General features: G+C 46.1%; 1 protein-coding gene across 1 annotated transcript in view; it reads right to left on the reverse strand.

Annotated features, from left to right (window-relative positions):
* The window catches only part of ADAM12 (ADAM metallopeptidase domain 12), a 342,217-nt gene that overhangs the window by 64,450 nt on the left and 259,084 nt on the right, over positions 1–18,683 (reverse strand). The window contains exons 7-11 of the mRNA XM_053584218.1: positions 15,725–15,790; positions 14,350–14,421; positions 7,999–8,168; positions 5,714–5,798; positions 1,625–1,773 (exon numbers count right to left, since the gene is read on the reverse strand). Coding sequence (XP_053440193.1) covers positions 1,625–1,773; positions 5,714–5,798; positions 7,999–8,168; positions 14,350–14,421; positions 15,725–15,790 — 542 coding nt within the window. The remainder of the gene's footprint in view (positions 1–1,624; positions 1,774–5,713; positions 5,799–7,998; positions 8,169–14,349; positions 14,422–15,724; positions 15,791–18,683) is intronic.

Consider the following 18,683-nt stretch of genomic DNA (forward strand, 5'->3'; position numbering starts at 1 on the left):
TGAGAAGATACAAAGACTGCTCAGTGGCACGCCCCTTCCTGCCAACCGCATTCTCTGAGAGCCACACGGCTTGTTGCCCACTGTTCCTGGGCTCTGCCTGGGCTTGTGAAATATGGGAAACAGGGAATTGGCACAGGCCCGTGGCCCAGCCTCACACCCTCAGAAGGACCTCCTTGCTCCAAACGTCCAGCAAATAGTTTTGCTGCCTCTGCTCAGACAGCTTTAACGACAAAGCGCACGGGACTCTCAGGGTGGCCTGCCTCCCTTTTGGAGAGCTCTACTTGTTAGTATCTTGAGTTTTGCAATGTTTTACTTCTTGTTGGGGTTGAGGGAAGACATTTCCCTGTGGGCACAGGTCCTTGGTTTCTGTCATCACAGACTCGCTAAAGTTTTGGTGGCTCCCCTGAACTTGCTTAAGATAGAACCAGGAGGAAAAAGATGGCCTGAGGCTTTGCCCTAGTGGTGGTGATGCGCATGAGCCAGAAGCCAGATGCTGTAGAAAAATGCCTCCCGACGGCTCCCAGGAAGAGGCAACACCGGAGGTGAGCCGTGTGGTTCTGCCCAGTCTTTGTTTTTGGGGCCACTCGATGCCCTGCAAACTATTCAGCGAGAGGCCCTGCAGACCATTGCTTGAGAAAGCACAGCCACATTTGCTAACAATTCCTCCCTCTTCTGGGATTTTTAAACCTCTTTAGCAGAGGTCGGCCTCATGAAGGCCGACCCTTGTGCCACCGAGGCCAGTCCTTATTCCTCAGAGCAGTTGCTTCTTGTCCCAAAGTCTCCTTCCAGCAAACCCAGAGAGCAGATGTGAGCTGCAAAGTTCCGTGAAGGTCACTGTGGCGTTTCAAGGGATAATGGAAAAAGGTGGCATTGTCCTATGGCTCAGTGTTTGTCTTCCCTTACTAACAAGAAAATTCCTAAATTAGCCCCAAATTCTAGCTTGCGAGAGACCCTTTGGAGATATAAAAGCACCTCAAAATCCTAATCTCTGCAAGTCCTATCTGTTTCCACCTCATTTGGATGCTCCAATAATGGAGCTGTCTTCTTTTTTTTCTGATTGAGATAAACCTAGAGTATCAGAAAGGCATTAAATGAGGAGAAACAACATAATTTACCAAAGCGGAACGATCATTTCGCTTACACCTCTAAAGTCTGGTAAGGTGATGTGATGTCAGAGACAGGGACCATACAAAACCCCAAGCTACTAAGACACTACAGATAAGACCCCAGAGCCAACCCCAGGGAAAGACACCCCTCTGCCCAGCATGAGACCCATCTCAACACTGCCCAGAGGGTTTACAAGGCCCTCAGAATGCTGCTTCCTCATAGGCTCAAACCAAGAACATGTGTCAGATCTGTGGGATAACTTGCGATGTATAAACAGACAGCCTCTGTCCTGTCACTTCTCAGGGAAGAGGGCAGGCCCCAGGCCACGTAGTGTGACAACAGCATTGCTGGTGACTCACTAGAGTAGCACAGTCCACTCTCAGGAAGGTGTTTCTTTCTTGGAAGTTTCCGTGGGTGCCCTGACCAGAAAACCAGGGGAGCTTTTGACTCCACTGTTTCCCAACACACATTTCAAGCCACCCAGCACCCCCGAGCCGGTGGAGGCTTCAGTACTTGCCCGGTTGAAGGGTTCATGATGCAACCTCCTCTATCGGCAGCCGTCTGGCAGCTACAGCCTCTCTCCAGTGTGTCGTGATTCATCCCGAAATTGTGGCCCAGCTCATGTGCCAGGGTCACGGCTGCACCAAGGGGGCTGTCTGAATGGTCCTCGGAAGAACACAAGAGCACAGACATATAGTTCACAGTCTCTTTGGTCCTGATTTGCAGCCCGTTCCCCACAGACATTTAGCTTTCATCAACATTTGACTTAATCTAATTCCCCATAAGGGGCCAGTACACAGCCATTGTTTCGTTTAAGCTTGAAAAATAGACATATTTCACTAATCTAGTTTGGGGTCCTTTCTGCTGAGGAATGTATGTACATCTCCCATCTACATGTAAACTGTGTCATGTCTTTACATAATATAACTTAGGCAAGGGTCTCCATCTTGCTACTTACAATACCGCATAAAACCCTATGCTACTGAATCAAGCAAAAGTTCTCCCGTATCATAGGAAGAGAGAGCTCCTTCCTTCGTGGGTAACAAAAGTAGCATTTTATCCTTAACTGAGACGACGCTGACGTGACGTGGGCAGGAGGAAGCATGCTCTGTGACATTCTCAGTCAGACGGAACAGTTGTGTGGAGCACACCTCTTTCTGCCTGCTTGCCAGGGGAGGATGCTTGGAAAATTCACAATAATTTACAATGAACCTGATCACATTGGGTAATTGGTTTGAAGATGCATTGAATTAAGATGATAACCAGTTATGTCTTACTCTTGCTGGCCCTTTGTGTTGTCAGGCAGATTTTGGAAATCTGTCCCGATTCTCTCGCTTTTGCTGCTGGGGCGCCCTTAACCTTTTGCTTGGTCGTGGAAGGTGGCTTCTCCGGTCAGCCAGCCCTGCTTGGCCATCCCTGAGGTAGTGCGGTGCCTACTTGGATGAGTTGGCTCAGATAGATACTAGAAATTAACTAACACGTATAGTTGCTTAACTTTAACAAACTAAAACTAGTTAGTGAATGTGACTTACAGAAATCGTGCCCACAAATGGTGTTTCTCAAAAGGCCTACGCAGCAGAATAAAGAAGGTGGCTTATTTGTATGTTGGTTTGTGCTATCCAGGAAAGAGAGAACAGCTTTTCCAAGAGGCTTCCAGGGGGAGGGGCTGCTGTGGTCTGAATGTCTGCCCCCTCCACAATTTGTATTTGAGATTTACTCTCCAATATGGCAGCATTGAGGGGCAGGGTCTTGAAGAGGCCATTGTGCCATGATGGTGCTCTGCCCTCTGAACTCATGGGTTAACAGATTAATGTGTTATTATGAGAGAGGGTCTGGTCGTTTCATAAAGGCCCCTTTGCCATGTGATACCCTTTGCTGTTTTGGCACTCTACAGACTGTAGAGTCCCTGCCAGCAAGAAGGCCCCCACCAGATGTGGCACCTTGAGCTTGAACTTCTCAGCCTCTGTGATTATAAAATATAAATTCTTTTTCTTTACAAATCACCCAGCTTCAGGTATTCTGTTAAAGGCAGCAAAAATGGACTGAGGTAAGTATGACACTGTATTTTAGAGAAAATGTTATTCCTGGTACAGTTTTTGTAAGGCCTCTGGAGAAAGGCAGTTCGATATAAAGTCTCACAAGTTCGTTGGTGGTGTTTACAACTAGCCCCCAGCCCAACAAAAGAGCAGCATGTCAAAGAGTCAAGTTATTCTTCGAATAGATGAAATTCCTAATAAATTACCTTGTTTAGATTTTACAGTTTCCTGTTGTAGAAAGTTCTACAAATATGTTCAGGAAATCCATTCTCAAGAATAACACACATTGGCAAAGAGAATGTAGTCAGTCTGAGAAAGTGGAGGGCTGAATTTAGCATGCTTTGGCACAAAATTGAAGAAATTCATCCTTAAAAAACACTTCTGATTCTTCCGTATCACAGAATATCTCGGTTTTGCTTTTAACTGCCAAACTTTTACCTTCTTTCATGCATAAGTGATTATAAACAGAACATCTCTTAAGAGCCCCTGATAAACAGTTTACATTTGTAATAAGAAGAAAACTCCCCATCTCTTTATTCATGGTATTAGCCCCAAACTAAGACTCTTTTAGGCCAGTTAGATACAAAGGTCTGGCTTCAAAGTTACTAAAATTAATGATTTGCTCTATTTTGAAAGACAGAGAAATGGTACCAGACATCATGTTTTCAATTTCATGAGAATTCCCGCTTCTTGCTGTAATATTTCCTTCCTCTTAGATTTGTGAGTCCTTGAGTGAGGTATGATCATGTGTAACACCTACGAATTTATCTTCAGAGACACAGCTGGAGAAAGTTAGTCTAGAACAGCGGTTCTCAACCTGTGGGTTGTGACCTACAGGAACTGTATTAAAGGGCCGCGGTATTAGACATCTAGAAGAATCTAGAAGTGTTAGGTCTGGTCAAGTTGTTGATCTTGCTGATCTCATGAATTTTATAGAAATTCAAGGTGATGCAGCATTTTCATCCTATGTGATGGTCCTCTAATATGTGGAACGCACAGGTGCATAAGGATGATCTTAACTGCTGTCAAATTGGTAAAACATACTTCCTGATGACTTCTTAATGAATTATACATAATTTGCTTATATTCCTCACATTTATTTTTCATGTATATTTTTTAAGAATAGGCTTTCATGTGCACTTTTAAAGAAGGAATCTTGATAAAATGTTCATATAAAAACACAAGGGACATGAACTGAAGAAAGCTGCTTAACATAGTCAGATTGGTGACAGGAATGTATCACCATGGCAGCAGAACCTGCCATGCTTACAAAAAATTCAGTTGCAGCTCTCAAAAAATATTTACGCCAACATTAGGTGGCAAAGTCAGTAGCAACTGACCGTGGAACCATGAAACAGAAAATTACTCCGTCTTAAAAATTTACAGTCTCCTCTGTAAAAATGCAGTTAGGATCTGACTGGAAATTAACCTGGCACTAACAGAAACTGAACTTTCCAACGACTTCCATGGCGGAGATCACATAGAGGGCTTCTCCATTCTCAGAAACCCAGACAGCAGCCCATTGAAGCTAGAAATATAGTGAGTAGGTGCAGTCCTCCAAACAGCTCATACATTTAACACAGGCTTACATGAATTACCAGCCGCTGCACCCAGAGAAGAGGAGAACGTTTGTTATGTATATTTGCTAAGAAGATTTGATTAGGCACTACGTGGGGAGAGAGTCACAGTCAGCAGAACATAACTCCTTCCACCCTTTTATCCAGCTGAACACTCACAAACGTTCTGTTCAAAAAATGTGGAGGCACTCATGGTTTCTTGGAAGGACAAGGTTCTGTTTGTTTAAAAGAGCTGGAGGAACGGTCTCTGAGGATACTCCCTGTCTGAGGGCTGGTGCACAGGAGCACTAAATTTTCAGAACGGGGACAGTGTAGGGTGGAAACCTCTCTTTTAATGATCTGGTGGAGTAGAGCTTGAGTCCCCTGTTGGGCGGCCTATCAAAGCTACCTCCCTCTTAAATTCGTAAGAAGTCCCAAATATTCTTCCCATTTTATTTCCTTTCACAAACATATATTGCCCATATATGACAAAATTATCCTCGTAAAGCAATAAACCTAGGTCTCTGCCTTCCAAGAATAAGGTTATTTTAAAGACAAATTGAACACCGGCCAGAAGGTATGTAAAGCATTTGCAGTGGTAAAAAGTCAAAAACCTCAGACTTTTGGCTGTTGGGCTGGGAGGAACCATGAGAAAAGCATTCAAATGGGAACATTTGGCGAGACGGCGTGCCTCCCCACAGTGGCGTGAGGAGGGCAGCCCTGTGCCCTGGCTCACCTCAATCTAGAAGGAATTCCTAGGCTGGAGAGTCCTGGTTGCAAAAGGGACAGATATGACTCCTCTGAGCTATTCTACATGACCACCTCTCCTGTGTGCAACTTATGCTTATATTATAAACAGTACCTAAAATAGTGTAAGATACTTAAGATTAAGAGCAGAGTTCAACCGAAAGAGCATTAAAGGAAAGGACCTAATGTCACAAAGTGTTTCGAGAGCAGCGATTTTTCTGGGTCATCACCGACAAGGGATTGCAGGTCCTGATGTCCTGGGCTTACCATGACGACGCCCCCAGACTGCTCCGCTGTGCACATGCTCATGATAGGTGCCATGCCGATGGTGGTCCCTTGGAAATAAACCCCACTAGGAAATAAAAGAGAGGGTTTTCTTTCACCTAACATAGACTGAAGCCACTGTCTACTATTTAAATTCTATTGGACATTTTTGCCACGGAATATGCAAAAATAAAAATAGCTGTATGATGCTATGTGTATGCATGATTTTGATTGTTTTTTTCTCTCAGGATTTTATTTTTGTAGTTGCATCATGGTCCCATCATCCTTTTAGAGTTTTGTCTTCAAGACTTAGACGGTGACTAGTCATTTCCTTTATAAGTCATTTCCTGCCCATTTCCTAATGGACCATAGGGAGCTGCCCCATTTAAACAGTGTCTGTTGATGGAAAGGCTGAAAATAATCACAGAGAACTACTGTTAACTAAAAGAAGCGCTTTAGGTGGTTTGTTAGATGCTCTCTTGCGGCTGAATTTTGGTTTCCTGGGTAACTTGTTATAATTCTGCCAGAAACCCGGACTCCTTCAAAATGTCTTGCTAATATTGCTTGCAGAATTGAAATTGGCAGGAAAATGATCAACCTGCTGCAGCCAGGGAGGAATAAGCAGGCACCTGCAAAGCCTTGGTACCCAGGAGGCTTCTGGAAGGGACTTCATGGGTTTGGCGCAGGCTTCCTCCTACCTGGAATCTTGACCTGAATCTAATGATGTCAAGGACCTGTCTATTGAAAATGCTGCTAATACCAAATTTGTGAATGAAAAATTAAGCATTGTATTTGTTGAATATCCTTTAAAGGAATCGGGTGATTTGCCAATGCAGTCACGGCCATGTATATAGACAGATAATACATGTACTGTTTGAAAAGTTAGCTAGTTCAGCCATGGTCAATCAGACAGAAGGTAGTAAACGTATATAAAATCTCATCCATCCATCCGCCTATATGCCCGTACTCATCCCACTATGCTCACACTTACAGTAGTGGGAATTTCAGAACGGGGATAGCGTAGCGTCTATATAGAGCATCTGAACAGATACAATTATACATGTATATAAAGAATAAAGCTACATAAGATGTTAACTTATTTCTAGATGTTCAAATTGGACAGACTCCATTTGGGAAAAAAAAATCAAAATGAAACACTTTGAATCAAGACACGTAAAATGTACTTTTAGTAGTTCAGGACTAATTAGTGCATAAAAAGTGAGGCAGCCACAGATATCCAAGGGAGGGAGAAACCCCCGTGAAAGTGGCCAAAGTAAGTTCCCAGGGAACGCCAACAGCCGCCGTTCAGAGGTGGGCACTTCTGAAAGTGAGAATGGGATGGAACAGGTTTTTTGGCTTTCCGTAAATGTTCAATAAGCTCGACCTGATTCACCAAAGGAAAGTGTGTCTGTCCCCTGAAGCTTTTGCTTTGGTGATAAAAGCTATATGAGGACCAAAGAAGAACAGAATAAACGGTTTAAAAATTTAAGTAAAAATGTGTCACTCTGGAAATAACTATTTAATACCAGTTCAGACTATGAAAGGCTTGTTATTTTCTTTTAAACATAAAGGTGTCTATAATGTCTCCCCAGGCTGTTATGTTACGGTATGGCTATGCTTTTCCTTGGTTTATTATCTGCATGACACTCATCACTCTCTGAAATTTTCTTGTTTAATTTTTTCTTTCAGCAAACTGGAGATTTCTGAGAGCAGGACATTTATGGTGTTGGTCACCATAGTGTCCAAAGCTCCTAAAAACCTTGTTTGCTTCCTAACACGTCCTCAGCACATACGATGTAAAGAAGGCACACAAGGTTAACGTGCTCTGATCCAGAACACCAAAGAGCAACAGCCAAAATAGGAGAAGGGATGAACATTTTTTTTTTCTCATTGGACAATATTCACCCAAACGAACTGTCCTTAGACATTCTATAAACACACATTTTTTTCATTAATAATCTAAGGAAACAGACTTAAAAAAAATAGCCTACTCAGGATAACTTTATCTCAAGACTAAGACCAGAAAAATTGGCATAGAAAAAAATGTCCAGGTTCTGAAAGAAGGAAATGAGAGTTCTGAAGAGGGTGTCCAAAAAGAGTCTCCCTAACAGACCTGGCAAGCTCAGGCAGGTGTGGTGTCTGCGGACTTGGACTGAGGACGTCCCTGTTCAAGGCAGCATGCTTTTCAGGAAGGTGTGTGGCTCTGGGGCCATGCCGGGGTTGCAAAGAGGAAAGAGGGTTGCAGAGGGCACCCTTTCTTTAAGCAGAGGGGAGCCAGTACCCCCTACCTGATCAGCTGTGCATTGTCATGGGATTTTCGAGGTAGAAGCTTCATCTTCCTCCAGTCCAGAAATTCATGGAGGCTGGTGAACGGGTCCTGACTTATCGAGCACTTGTCAACGTCATTCCACACTTCCACGCCTACTAATACAACCCGGATGTTCAGTGGTCTGTAAAACTGGGGGAAACAGGCATTGTTTGGGGATCACATTCATGAAAAATTAAAAGGAGAAGAGATTTGCACTGTTTGGATCACTGACATGAGTGAGCAAAACATCTCTGTGCCCCTTTGTTCTGGTGGCATTAGAAATATTTGCAGTGCCTGATGCAAAGTGATGTGTTAAACTGGAGTCCCACATGTTGACCAGTCAGATGCTGAAGGGGTTAGCCTTTTTTTACTGCCTGCCTATATTTGCACGGAAGCACACATTTCAAATGATTCATCTGTGATTTAAAATGTGCATATAGATATAAATGATAGCTAAAGACTCCAGTTGACTTCCACAGCAAGAAAAACAATGAGTGAATTCGGATCTTTCAGACACTTCTGCTAAGAACAATAATTTGTTCATTTTAAGCAAAACGTCCTACGAGTTACTGACAATGAATCCGTATTAGTTTTACAGTGAAGACTCAGCGTTGGCTGACACTATCATATTCTGTCACCTATGATCAACCTAGAAGGCTTTAATTAAATGAAAAAGTCAGTATCTTTCAAAATGATAAAGTCATAAACAGAGCCCTTCTTCAGGGCTGTAATGACCATTCTTCCCACCACAGCCAGAAATCAGCTCACCAACGCTATCTAGGGAAAGACTGTTAAATGAAGAAACTCTTCCACGGGCCTGTGGACACACCACTCAAAGCGCATGTTCTCACTCCCTGGCTGTCCCCCACCCTCGGGTGCTCCTGACTCCAGCCTACAGCACAGACTCCACAAGAAGATAGGCCTGGGGCAGAGGAAGGAAAAGCAACACCTCCAGTGACTGAGGGAGGGTTTGTCTCATAGAAGCCCAGGGGTCAGGATGAGTGACTGGATATTGGTATGGACATATCACTGTGTGCAGCACTCAGCAGGGGGATGGCTCTCTGCTCAGGGTGGAGGGCATGAGGATGTGGGGCCGTGGGCTGGCTGCAAAGTCAGGCAGCGCAGGAGGAGAGGGCCCTCACCTCTGAAGTCCCATGTAGCCCAGGAGAAAAATGCAGCTGGTGACAACAGCTGCACACAAGCTCCAGGTGTCAGCTGGTTCTAGGTTCAGTTGCTAGAAGCCTCTGTCCACTGAGCACCAAACTCACAGAGGCTCTGTCTTTGGCAGTGAAGCGCCATTTCAGTGTGGAGAGCCCCGGATTCTAGTCCACGTAAGGCTCACCCTTCCCCTTGCTGGTCCCCCCGTCATGTGAGCACTGGGTCCACAGAAGAGCATGAGAACAAACCACATCACAGAACAGAAACTGATTGCCTTGGTCCAACTTGGTTCCAAACTGGTAACACTTAGAGACATTACAGTCATGAGGAATGACAGGCCACTCAAATCCTGACCAACGGTGTGTTTTCAATCAAGAATTGCCTGGCCTGTGGCATCTATTCGGGAGTGTCCAGCCCAGGCTTCCCAGGCAAACCCCCAGGCTTACATCCCTGGACTGCTCTGCACCTATGAATGCACAGATTTGGTGGCCATCCTTTGAGAGGTGACATTTTCAGCTGTATCGCACACAAAGGTTAACAGTGAGCAGAGAGCAGAGAGCAGAGGTCTGATGCGGTGCTGTTGCTGATGCCAGCTTGCTAAGAGATGCCCTCAGAGGCAATACCCTGTGTGGACTTCAGGGTTGTCATCTGTGAAGGGGACTCTGCGTTTGTCTCCCCGGGGTATTGTTCGGAAGCATTAATTAAGGTCTGCAAAAAACTAATTGCCGTCATTTCTCAGTGGTAAGTTTGCTGTGTACTAATCCAGGAGCTTTTCATAATAATGATGGATTTTGTATTCTTCCCATTAGCTGCCTCAAACTACATCTTTATACCTAGTGGTATAGAACATACAATCTCCTCTCCTAAATTAGTGCCACTATGAAGCCAGCAGATGAACCAATGCATGCCCGCATAGGAGAGAAACTCATTTCAATTCAAGTTGGGGTGAGGGGCGCCGGCAGAGAGAGCAGAGCTGAGGGTGCTCTCACCATTGCTACCCAAATCCTCAGAGGCTCAGCCATTACCCCACTAAACTTCAATTTGGTGATCTGCTGAGCAATCGTGCAAATGGGATGTCCAGAGATGCTGTAGTGGAGGGGTCGACATGGCTTTCAGGAAGAAATAAGGGGGTGGGATCCCCTGGGTCCTCCAAGGGAATGTGCAGGCTGCAGGCAACTGGTTTGAAGGAAGAGGGGAAGAAAACTGTCACATAAGTGAAAATACTCAAAGAAATGAAATACCCAGAAGGAGAGTCCTATCAGAAACAGGTCACCGAATTCACAGCAGGTGTTACCCCCTTAAGGAATAAGAAGGCAGGCAGATGGGAGGAGAAGGGTTAAAGAGGCCAGCCGGCCGGCGATCTTGTCCTCCAAGGCAGCCGAGTCCTCAGCAGGAACTGGGACCTGGGATAAGCGTCCAGAGTTTGTCCTCCAAGTACGGGAGCCCATGGTGCAAGTGTTCTGTGTTACACACATCAGGGGATTTCCTGAATGTCCCAGAATGTCACCTTTGTCATTAAATCACTTCTTTTTTTTTTTTTTTGGCCGGGGCTGGGTTTGAACCTACCACCTCCGGCATGTGGGACCGGCGCCCTACTCCTTGAGCCACAGGTGCTGCCCATTAAATCACTTCTGTGCCTTCCAGCCTGGGTTGTCCTCTCTGTGCCAACACAGTCCAGTGGTTATTAATTTAGGATGGCCCAGGAGAGCCAAGAGGGCAGCAAAAGAGGAAAGTGCCACCAGGACGGGACAGTCATCATTTCAGGCTGAGCATGCCCACTCGCAGAGTTGCAAAACTGACATTTGTAACACTTAACAGAGCCAGGGCCACCAGATGACAGCCTTGGATATAAAGTCTGTTAAGGAGTCGGAGGGCCCCCATCAGGGCCTTTGGTGTCTGTTGGAGCCAGTCAGGGATGCCAGAGCCGGACGTGTCTGTGTGTTCAGCAAACGGGCTCCCTGCCCACCAGAGACCCAGGAGTGGCCAAGCGGGCACGCTCAGCCCACCATCAGGGGTCTTCAGCGGTGAGGTGTTCTTTAATTACCGGTATACATTACTAACAACCTCACTGCTCATTTTTGGTTTGGCGAACTGAAGTGAGGTATAACCTAGAGTAAAATGTAAAAAAATGCAAACACTGAGGGCCAAGACATATCACTTTAAAAAATGAGGTTTCAGCAATTTCTGCTTTGGGTTTACTATAGTTCATCACTTGCTTTTCCTCCTAAAGCTTAAGAAGACCTCTTGTTCTCTCCCTTTTGTGCAGTCTGAGGACAGCCCGAGCCCTTCCAGGCAAGGTCCAACTTGCTCACCTTGGGGTGATGGCCAGGCCCAGAGGCTCAGGCACCCGAACCTTCAGCCTTAGTCTGTGCCTCTCAGACGCCAGGAGCATCGGTGCCCAGGCTCCACTCTGGGCCAATCTAATTGCCATCAAATTGGAATCCGGGGGCTGAGACTCAGGAGTCAGTGTTTCCAAAAGTAAAAAAACATGCAAAGAAATCGACACACACTGCCTGGGGATTTGGGCCTGGACTGAATGCAGTTTGACTCCTGTTCACCTTCCCTGCAGCAGGACTCACCTTTCATGGGGGATCTCCTCATCCTGACTTTGTGATGAAGTTTACTTTGCAAAGAGTAGCTACTGAAAACACACTCACAAGCAGGGCGGCCAAGGGGTCTGTGGGCAAGGGTGATACCATACCGATGACCACATGTGTTTTTCTGAGTTTTAGAAGGTTCCATTAGTCACAGCTTCTCTCCGGGAGCCAGGCCCAGATCTCTGACTGTTCAGTGTGTTCCCCCCAACTCTGGACTCCCACTCCCCTCAGTTTGGCCTTGGAGTCTTGGGACTCACAGCAAGGGCAGCAGAGCCAAGGCCACATCTGCTCCCTCCTGGTTCTGCAAATCACAACCTCTGCACACCTCAGCCTCTTTTGCTCTAAAAATACAAGTGTGAGCAAAGCACTCATCACCCAGTGCATGGAAACTGCTAAAACCAGGTGTCAGTAACCACACTGCAGATGCCTCTGAACTCTCGTCCTTTTCATGTCTCTACCGCCCCTCCCTGGTCAGGCCTCATGTGTCAGTAACCACATCGCAGACGCCTCTGAACCCTCGTCCTTCTCACATCTTTACCGCCTCTCCCTGTTCAGGCCTTTATCGTTTCTGTGCGGTTGGCTCCTGCCCAGCCCTGTTTGTCTTTGGTCACTCCACTCTCCACGCCTATTTAAGGGATATTTCTGTCTGACTCTGTGTCTCTCCCCTGCCTCTCCACTGACGGCAGAATTAAGAGCCACGGGTGGTCTGGATCTCTGCAGCTGCACCTCTTCCCGCCCTAGCTGTGCATTAGCTACACACGAACACACGTGGGTATGCACCTGAACACACACACATGCATGAACATGCGTGCACAGGGATCAGAACAGTACCTCGGTCCATGAATACAAATGCACACATATGAACACACATGTGCACACGCATACCTGGGAACACACGTGCATGAAGTGAGCACACGCATGCTCATGCACACACTCCCTTTAGTCCTAAGGAGCTACTCGCCATGTCCAGCTTTGTGGACGCAAGTCTGGCCCTCTCCTACTCTGCATGGGTGAAACTGCACTCACCTTACAGGTCCCCTTCCTGCAAAGGCTCCCTGCTCCCGGGAAGAAGTAGGTGACTCTCCTGCATTTCCATAACCTCAGTTCACAGCACCAAATACCCCCATGCCAAGTGCTTTGTGTGTCTGCTTCTCTACGAAGTCTTGACGATCTTAAGTGGAGACACCGTGTGTGATTCATTTGGATTCTTGATGCGTGGTGCTTGTACCATGAATGAGGCCCTGTGTATCATGGAGCTGAATTTATGGAAGGGCCTTTGCCTTCAATTTTCTAAAAACTTAGAAAACTCAATTCAAATATAATGGGATGGCTTGGAAACGAAGCTCCGTGATGCTTTCTCCTACACGGCTTTGTGGAAACCCTGAGGATCCTGGCTGGGTGTGAAAGGCTCATGCCCTTCTCCTACTCCCACCATCCTCGCAGGCAGGACTCACAGCATCACTCAGAAGCTACTGTTGCTTTAGGTCTGTGGTTACCAGCCACTTTGCATGTGAGAATTGCCAGGGAGCCTCTGAAAACAATGATATCCAGCCTTGTCTTGGAAACTCTGGGCAAAACTCCATGTGCAGGCAAGTGTGGGAACCTGCGTTAGGGGGAGCATCCTGTGCCGCCGAAGGACAGAGGCTCAGACAGTCAGCTTCACCGTTCCCTTGCCAGCAGGCAGTGTGGGGAGCAGCTAGTGGGCAAATGCCCCCAGGGTTAGGCCAGATTTCCAGGGCTCTCCAGCAAGGACATCATTTTTTTTTTGAGACAGATTCTCACTCTGTCACTCTGGGTAGAATGCCGTGGCATTATAGCTCACAGCATCCTCAAACCCCTGGGCTCAAGTGACCCTCTTGCTTCAGCCTCCTGCTCCTGAGTAGCTGAGACTGCAGGTGCCTGCCAGTAGGCCTGACTGGTTTTTCTACTTTTAGTAGAGATAGGGTCTTGCTCTTGCTCAGGCTGGTCTTGAACTCCTGAGCTCAAAAGATCCACCCGCCTTGGCCTTCCAGAGTGTTGGGATTATAGGTGTGAGCCACCGCACTCTCCTGGGACATCATCTTTGTGAAAAGTGTTTCTGATCTACCTGTTCTTGGTGGGGGAGTTTCCAACAGTTGATTGAGCTGAAGGTCAGTTTCTGGGTCCCTGGACAATAGACCCAAGGGTGACTTTTAAATGAGAGCCCATGCTCAGGGCCACGTGGGCACAGGCCTGCAGAGATGGGGAGTGTTTGAAGGGGTCTGTGGGATCTGACACAGGGAGACCTGGGTGGGGCCTTGCTCAGGAGTTAGAAGGGTTGGACGCACCCTGGGGCTGGATCTGATGTGGGAGCCCCAGATCTCTGCAGACTGGGACTGTTCCTGGCCAGGAGAGAGCCTGGAGGAAGCTGTGTCCCCGAGGCTACCCATGCCCAGGCAGCTATGGTTGGACACCTCCTGAAGCCACTCCAGGACCCAGGCGTTATGTGCTCAGAGCCTGGTCTCCTCGCTGATTCTCATAAAACACTCGATTCCCTCAACCTCATTTCCAAACATGTACGCGATCTGAGTAATTCAATTACTTGAGAAGGAACTCACCTTGTCAGCGTGATTAGCAATCTCTATTAGTCGCTGCTTCACTTTTTCCAGATCTTTTCCTTGCCTCTGAAACTTAACAATTTTAAATGTCAGTATTAATAACAGCAGGAGCATCAGTCAAATTTCATCTTTCCAGCTCCTAGAAATGTCTTTTGTAAACCACCCGGGACCCTCCATGGCTTATAGTGAAATGAGGTCAAATCTTGCCGAGAAATTTCTCTGGCTTGGGACTCCTAGAAACTCCCTGAAATTCTCCCAAGCCAAGTGCTCCTCAGACAGCGACTTCTGTGGTTTTTCCATCCTCATAAATGATGCCGGCAGTGACATGCTTTGGCAAAGAGAAACACAACGAGCAAGCGGTCCAAAGCCATTTTTCATGTCATCAGCTTCATTTTCACTTCCTGAGAAATTTGCTTTACAGTTTTTAAGAATTAAATAGTTAAAGTAATAGGAGCTCATGGAAATATGTCCAACAACACAGAAGAGACTGGATAAAAAATTAACAAACTCCCCATTGTCCTCTCTACTCTGACCATCCAGAAGGCTTCTCAGAAACCTTTCAGTTTTCTGAGAACTTACTGAGCCTGTTCATTCCATGTGTGTTGAATGAATATGAGCAAATGTCACCTAATTCCTACGATGTCAATAAATAAATACAGAAAAGATAACCTGAAAAATAACTAATTCAAAGGTAAAACTAACAAATTCCGAGGTAAAACTAATGGTACCGTCAACAGCAGAGGGTAGGTGGGTAGGATTTTTCGGTTGTGCCTCTTCGGCCTCAATTTGTTTGTTCTTTCCCTCATTTCTTTTGATTTAGAACTTATCAGACACTTTGAAAACTAAAGCCCCCCCCATGTTTTAAAATACAATCCAAAGCCACTAGCCACTTCCCCTAAACGATTCACCGTGTTTTCAAAGTGTAACTACAGCGCCCCTCTGTGTCTTCTGCAGGCTTTGCTATTTTCTAAAAATAAGATCCGATACCATTTTTTTTTTTTGTAGAGACAGAGTCTCACTGTACCGCCCTTGGTAGAGTGCCGTGGCGTCACACGGCTCACAGCAACCTCTAACTCCTGGGCTTACGCGATTCTCTTGCCTCAGCCTCCCCAGCAGCTGGGACTACAGGCGCCCACCACAACGCCCGGCTATTTTTTTGTTGCAGTTTGGCCGGGGCTGGGTTTGAACCCGCCACCCTCGGCATATGGGGCCAGCGCCCTACTCACTGAGCCACAGGCGCCACTAATGCTTTCAGGAGCACATAGAAAATGAGTTCATTAAAGCAAGAAAGCAAGTAGGAATTAGTTGCTAATCATTTCCTTTCCTTTTTTTTTTCTTTAACCAATTGTACCCAGAGATTTCAGAAAGCTCTTACCTCTCGGTTGTCCGCTACAATAACCAGCTCTACGTACTTGGTCATCTTGAGAGTCTCTCTTTTATGCTGCCAAAAGTAAACACAAATTTAACTTCCCGTGATGCCTCTCCGGGGCTCCCAAAACGCTGTCCATGTCTTTTAATCTGCCCACTTTAAGGTGCGACTCTATCCCCTCCAGCCTCCCTTACCTCTACTCTACCTGGCAGATCAACCCCAACCCCAACCATCTCTTTATAAAAACCTTTCAACATGAGTGACCAGTTTCTATTTCCATTTGGGAAATCCTTAAAAAAGATTTTAACATCTTTCCGCTGGATCGTCAGTTGTAGGGTCACAGAAAGTCAAGATATTGTTAAATAAAACGGGCACATAAAAAAACAGCACAAGAGCTCTCTCTAGCGCAGGAACCAGCCCAAGGCTGCCCTGTCGGACCACATGCAGCACATGTGAAGATCATTAAAAAAGACGGTGGGATTCCAGGTACCACGGATGCTCCCTTCATCTTTAGGGTCCAGATGAACCTGTTTTGTGACTTGGGAAAAGTGCAGGAGAATATATTTTGAACAGGAACCACATAGTTATTTAAACATGATCATTTAAAGACCTAGTTGGCCATCAAAGACTGGAGAGGTCTGAAGAGGAGAGGACAGCCAGGAGGACAGCCATGCAGACAGGCAAGCCAGGGTGCAGGGAAGACCAACAGGCAGGACCAGAGGGAGAGACACAGAAAAAACAGCATTAAGAAGGAAAAAAAAACGATGAAAATCGGTCAAACCTGTCGCTGGAGAATACAGATTTTATAAGAGCAAAATAGTTGAGAGGAACATGGAAATTGGATATCAAAGTAGGGGGGATTCAGGCGGCAGGAATATGACTCCCATCCCCAGAAATGCAGCCTCTGAAGCTGGTTACATTTTAATCAAACTTCCTCAAAAAGCATTCGGACGCTTCTGTGAATTACTGGGTGAATCCCAAAGGCATTTTTAGGAGAAATAAAGCAATTCATGGAGGGTGGTCTCAAAAACCAAACATGAAAAACAAAAAACAAAGCCTTCTGTTTCTGCAATAAAACGCCATTGGAGGAAATGGGGGTTGAACGGCCTTTGGTCCCGATGACGGATGCTGCTGGTTTATGAGTTAGCTACATACACCGCTTGCAGTTTAGAGCTTGCGTGTTAGAACTAACCACTCTTTCAGACAAAAGCGAGGAAAACGACTGAAGTATGCTTTGAATTGGGTTTCCAGTCACATAAGCCCAAGGGAAACATCTTTTATAAAGCAAATCTCCATCAGTCCAGGATCTTCCAAACAGGTTTTTACAAGAAAAATGTTTGTATTATAGCAATGTGCTTTCTTGCTGCCCAGCTGTGCTGGTTCATGAATTTAGGTGTCCCTAAAGAAATCTGGGGATCTTACGGAGGAAGAGAAAATAAAACACCATTAAAGGGATAATTTCTCTTATATTTACAATGTTACGAGGAAAAAAAAGTGTCATGCTTTGCTGTTATATGTTGTAGGCATGCTTTGTAGGTGATAACTATGTCACTCAAAAGGGAAAAAATGAGCTTCCCTGGTACCAACGGGAACACACCTTCTGGAAGTGTGAAGCTCTTGCTCCCTTTCCTCACGGGGCTGTGAAAGGATCAGAGTTCTTTCTTTGCCCACAGTTCCCCGATTAGCCATTAACAAATTCAGCTAATTATGCAGGAGAAAATATAGCTCTATAAATGAAAAAATAAATTAACTCCCTACTGAAAAACTCATTGAAAGGACTCAGGATTTTTAGACGTTTACACTTTTCAGCCTACAGAGGGGTGGAATAAACGAACAGGGCATATTTCCAACTGGCTTTTGTTCATCATTTAGAAAATACACAATTCCAGATAATGAAAACAAACACATGAGCACAATTTTCCTGTCTCTGCAGTTTTCAGAGGAGCCCAAATTTTCTCATGAATTCAGAGAATTGCAAACTCAGAGAGAAGCTTAACCACATAATAATAAAACACGGCAGGGGAGTGGCCGGCTCACAGCCTTGGAGGTTTGCTCCCTTCTTAGCTGTACATACAGAGAAAGGCTTAAGTTACCCTCACGTGATCTCCACCTATCTGGGCTGCCCAGTTTTTGAAAAATCTCATTTTAAATTTGTGATCTAGAGAGCAACATTTGAAACTGGTTGCTTGGTTGATTTTATGAGTTCTGAACAAAGGCCCTTCCCCAAACAGGAACGTAAGCCTCAGAGACGGGCCCAACAGCCTCTGTTCCAAGGTGGAGACAAGGCATTCTTTGAGTCTTGCTCAAGAGGGAACCAATTCCTGGGCTTCTCAAAGCCATCACAGCCAAGTTCCCAGGGACAGATGTCCTCCGAACAGCCTGCAGTGAGAGCTCTGGCACTGGGAATGTAAGCTAGAGGAGCGAGTTGCGATGAGAGCTACGGTAAATCCTCCTGCAGCCTTTCCTCCACACGGGTCAGGTTTGCAAAGCATAATTCACCCCACAGTATCTCCTGGGAGCAGGCTATGCGCTAGGCCCGGTGTTAGGATGGATGACAATCCCAAGGTTCCTGTCCCTGGAATGGGGGTTGGGGGAAGGGGAGACAACACAGAATTGATGCAGACAAGACACGTGTGTGAAAAGTGCAACAGAGAAAACACACAGGGTTCGCAGTAAGGCTGGGTGAGGGGCTGAGTTCTCTGGGGCCCGAGGGGTGAGAAGCAGGTGCTGGGGCTCAGATTCTGAGGCCCCAAATCCAGAGTTTTGTACACACTGAGCTAAAGAAGGGGCCTCAAGGTCTGTGTGACCTCCCCACCTGCACTGTCTCTCCCCAGCACAGGGTTCTCTGAGTTCCTCATCCGCAGAATGTCCAGACCTACCAAAGACAACAGTGCTCTCTGCCCCTTTCCTGGAGTCACAGGAAGGAAGACGGACGTCTGGTAAGAGACCTAGACAGGCTTTTGTA

Source organism: Nycticebus coucang, chromosome 3 (genome assembly GCF_027406575.1).
Source record: "Nycticebus coucang isolate mNycCou1 chromosome 3, mNycCou1.pri, whole genome shotgun sequence".
Lineage (NCBI taxonomy): Eukaryota > Metazoa > Chordata > Mammalia > Primates > Lorisidae > Nycticebus > Nycticebus coucang.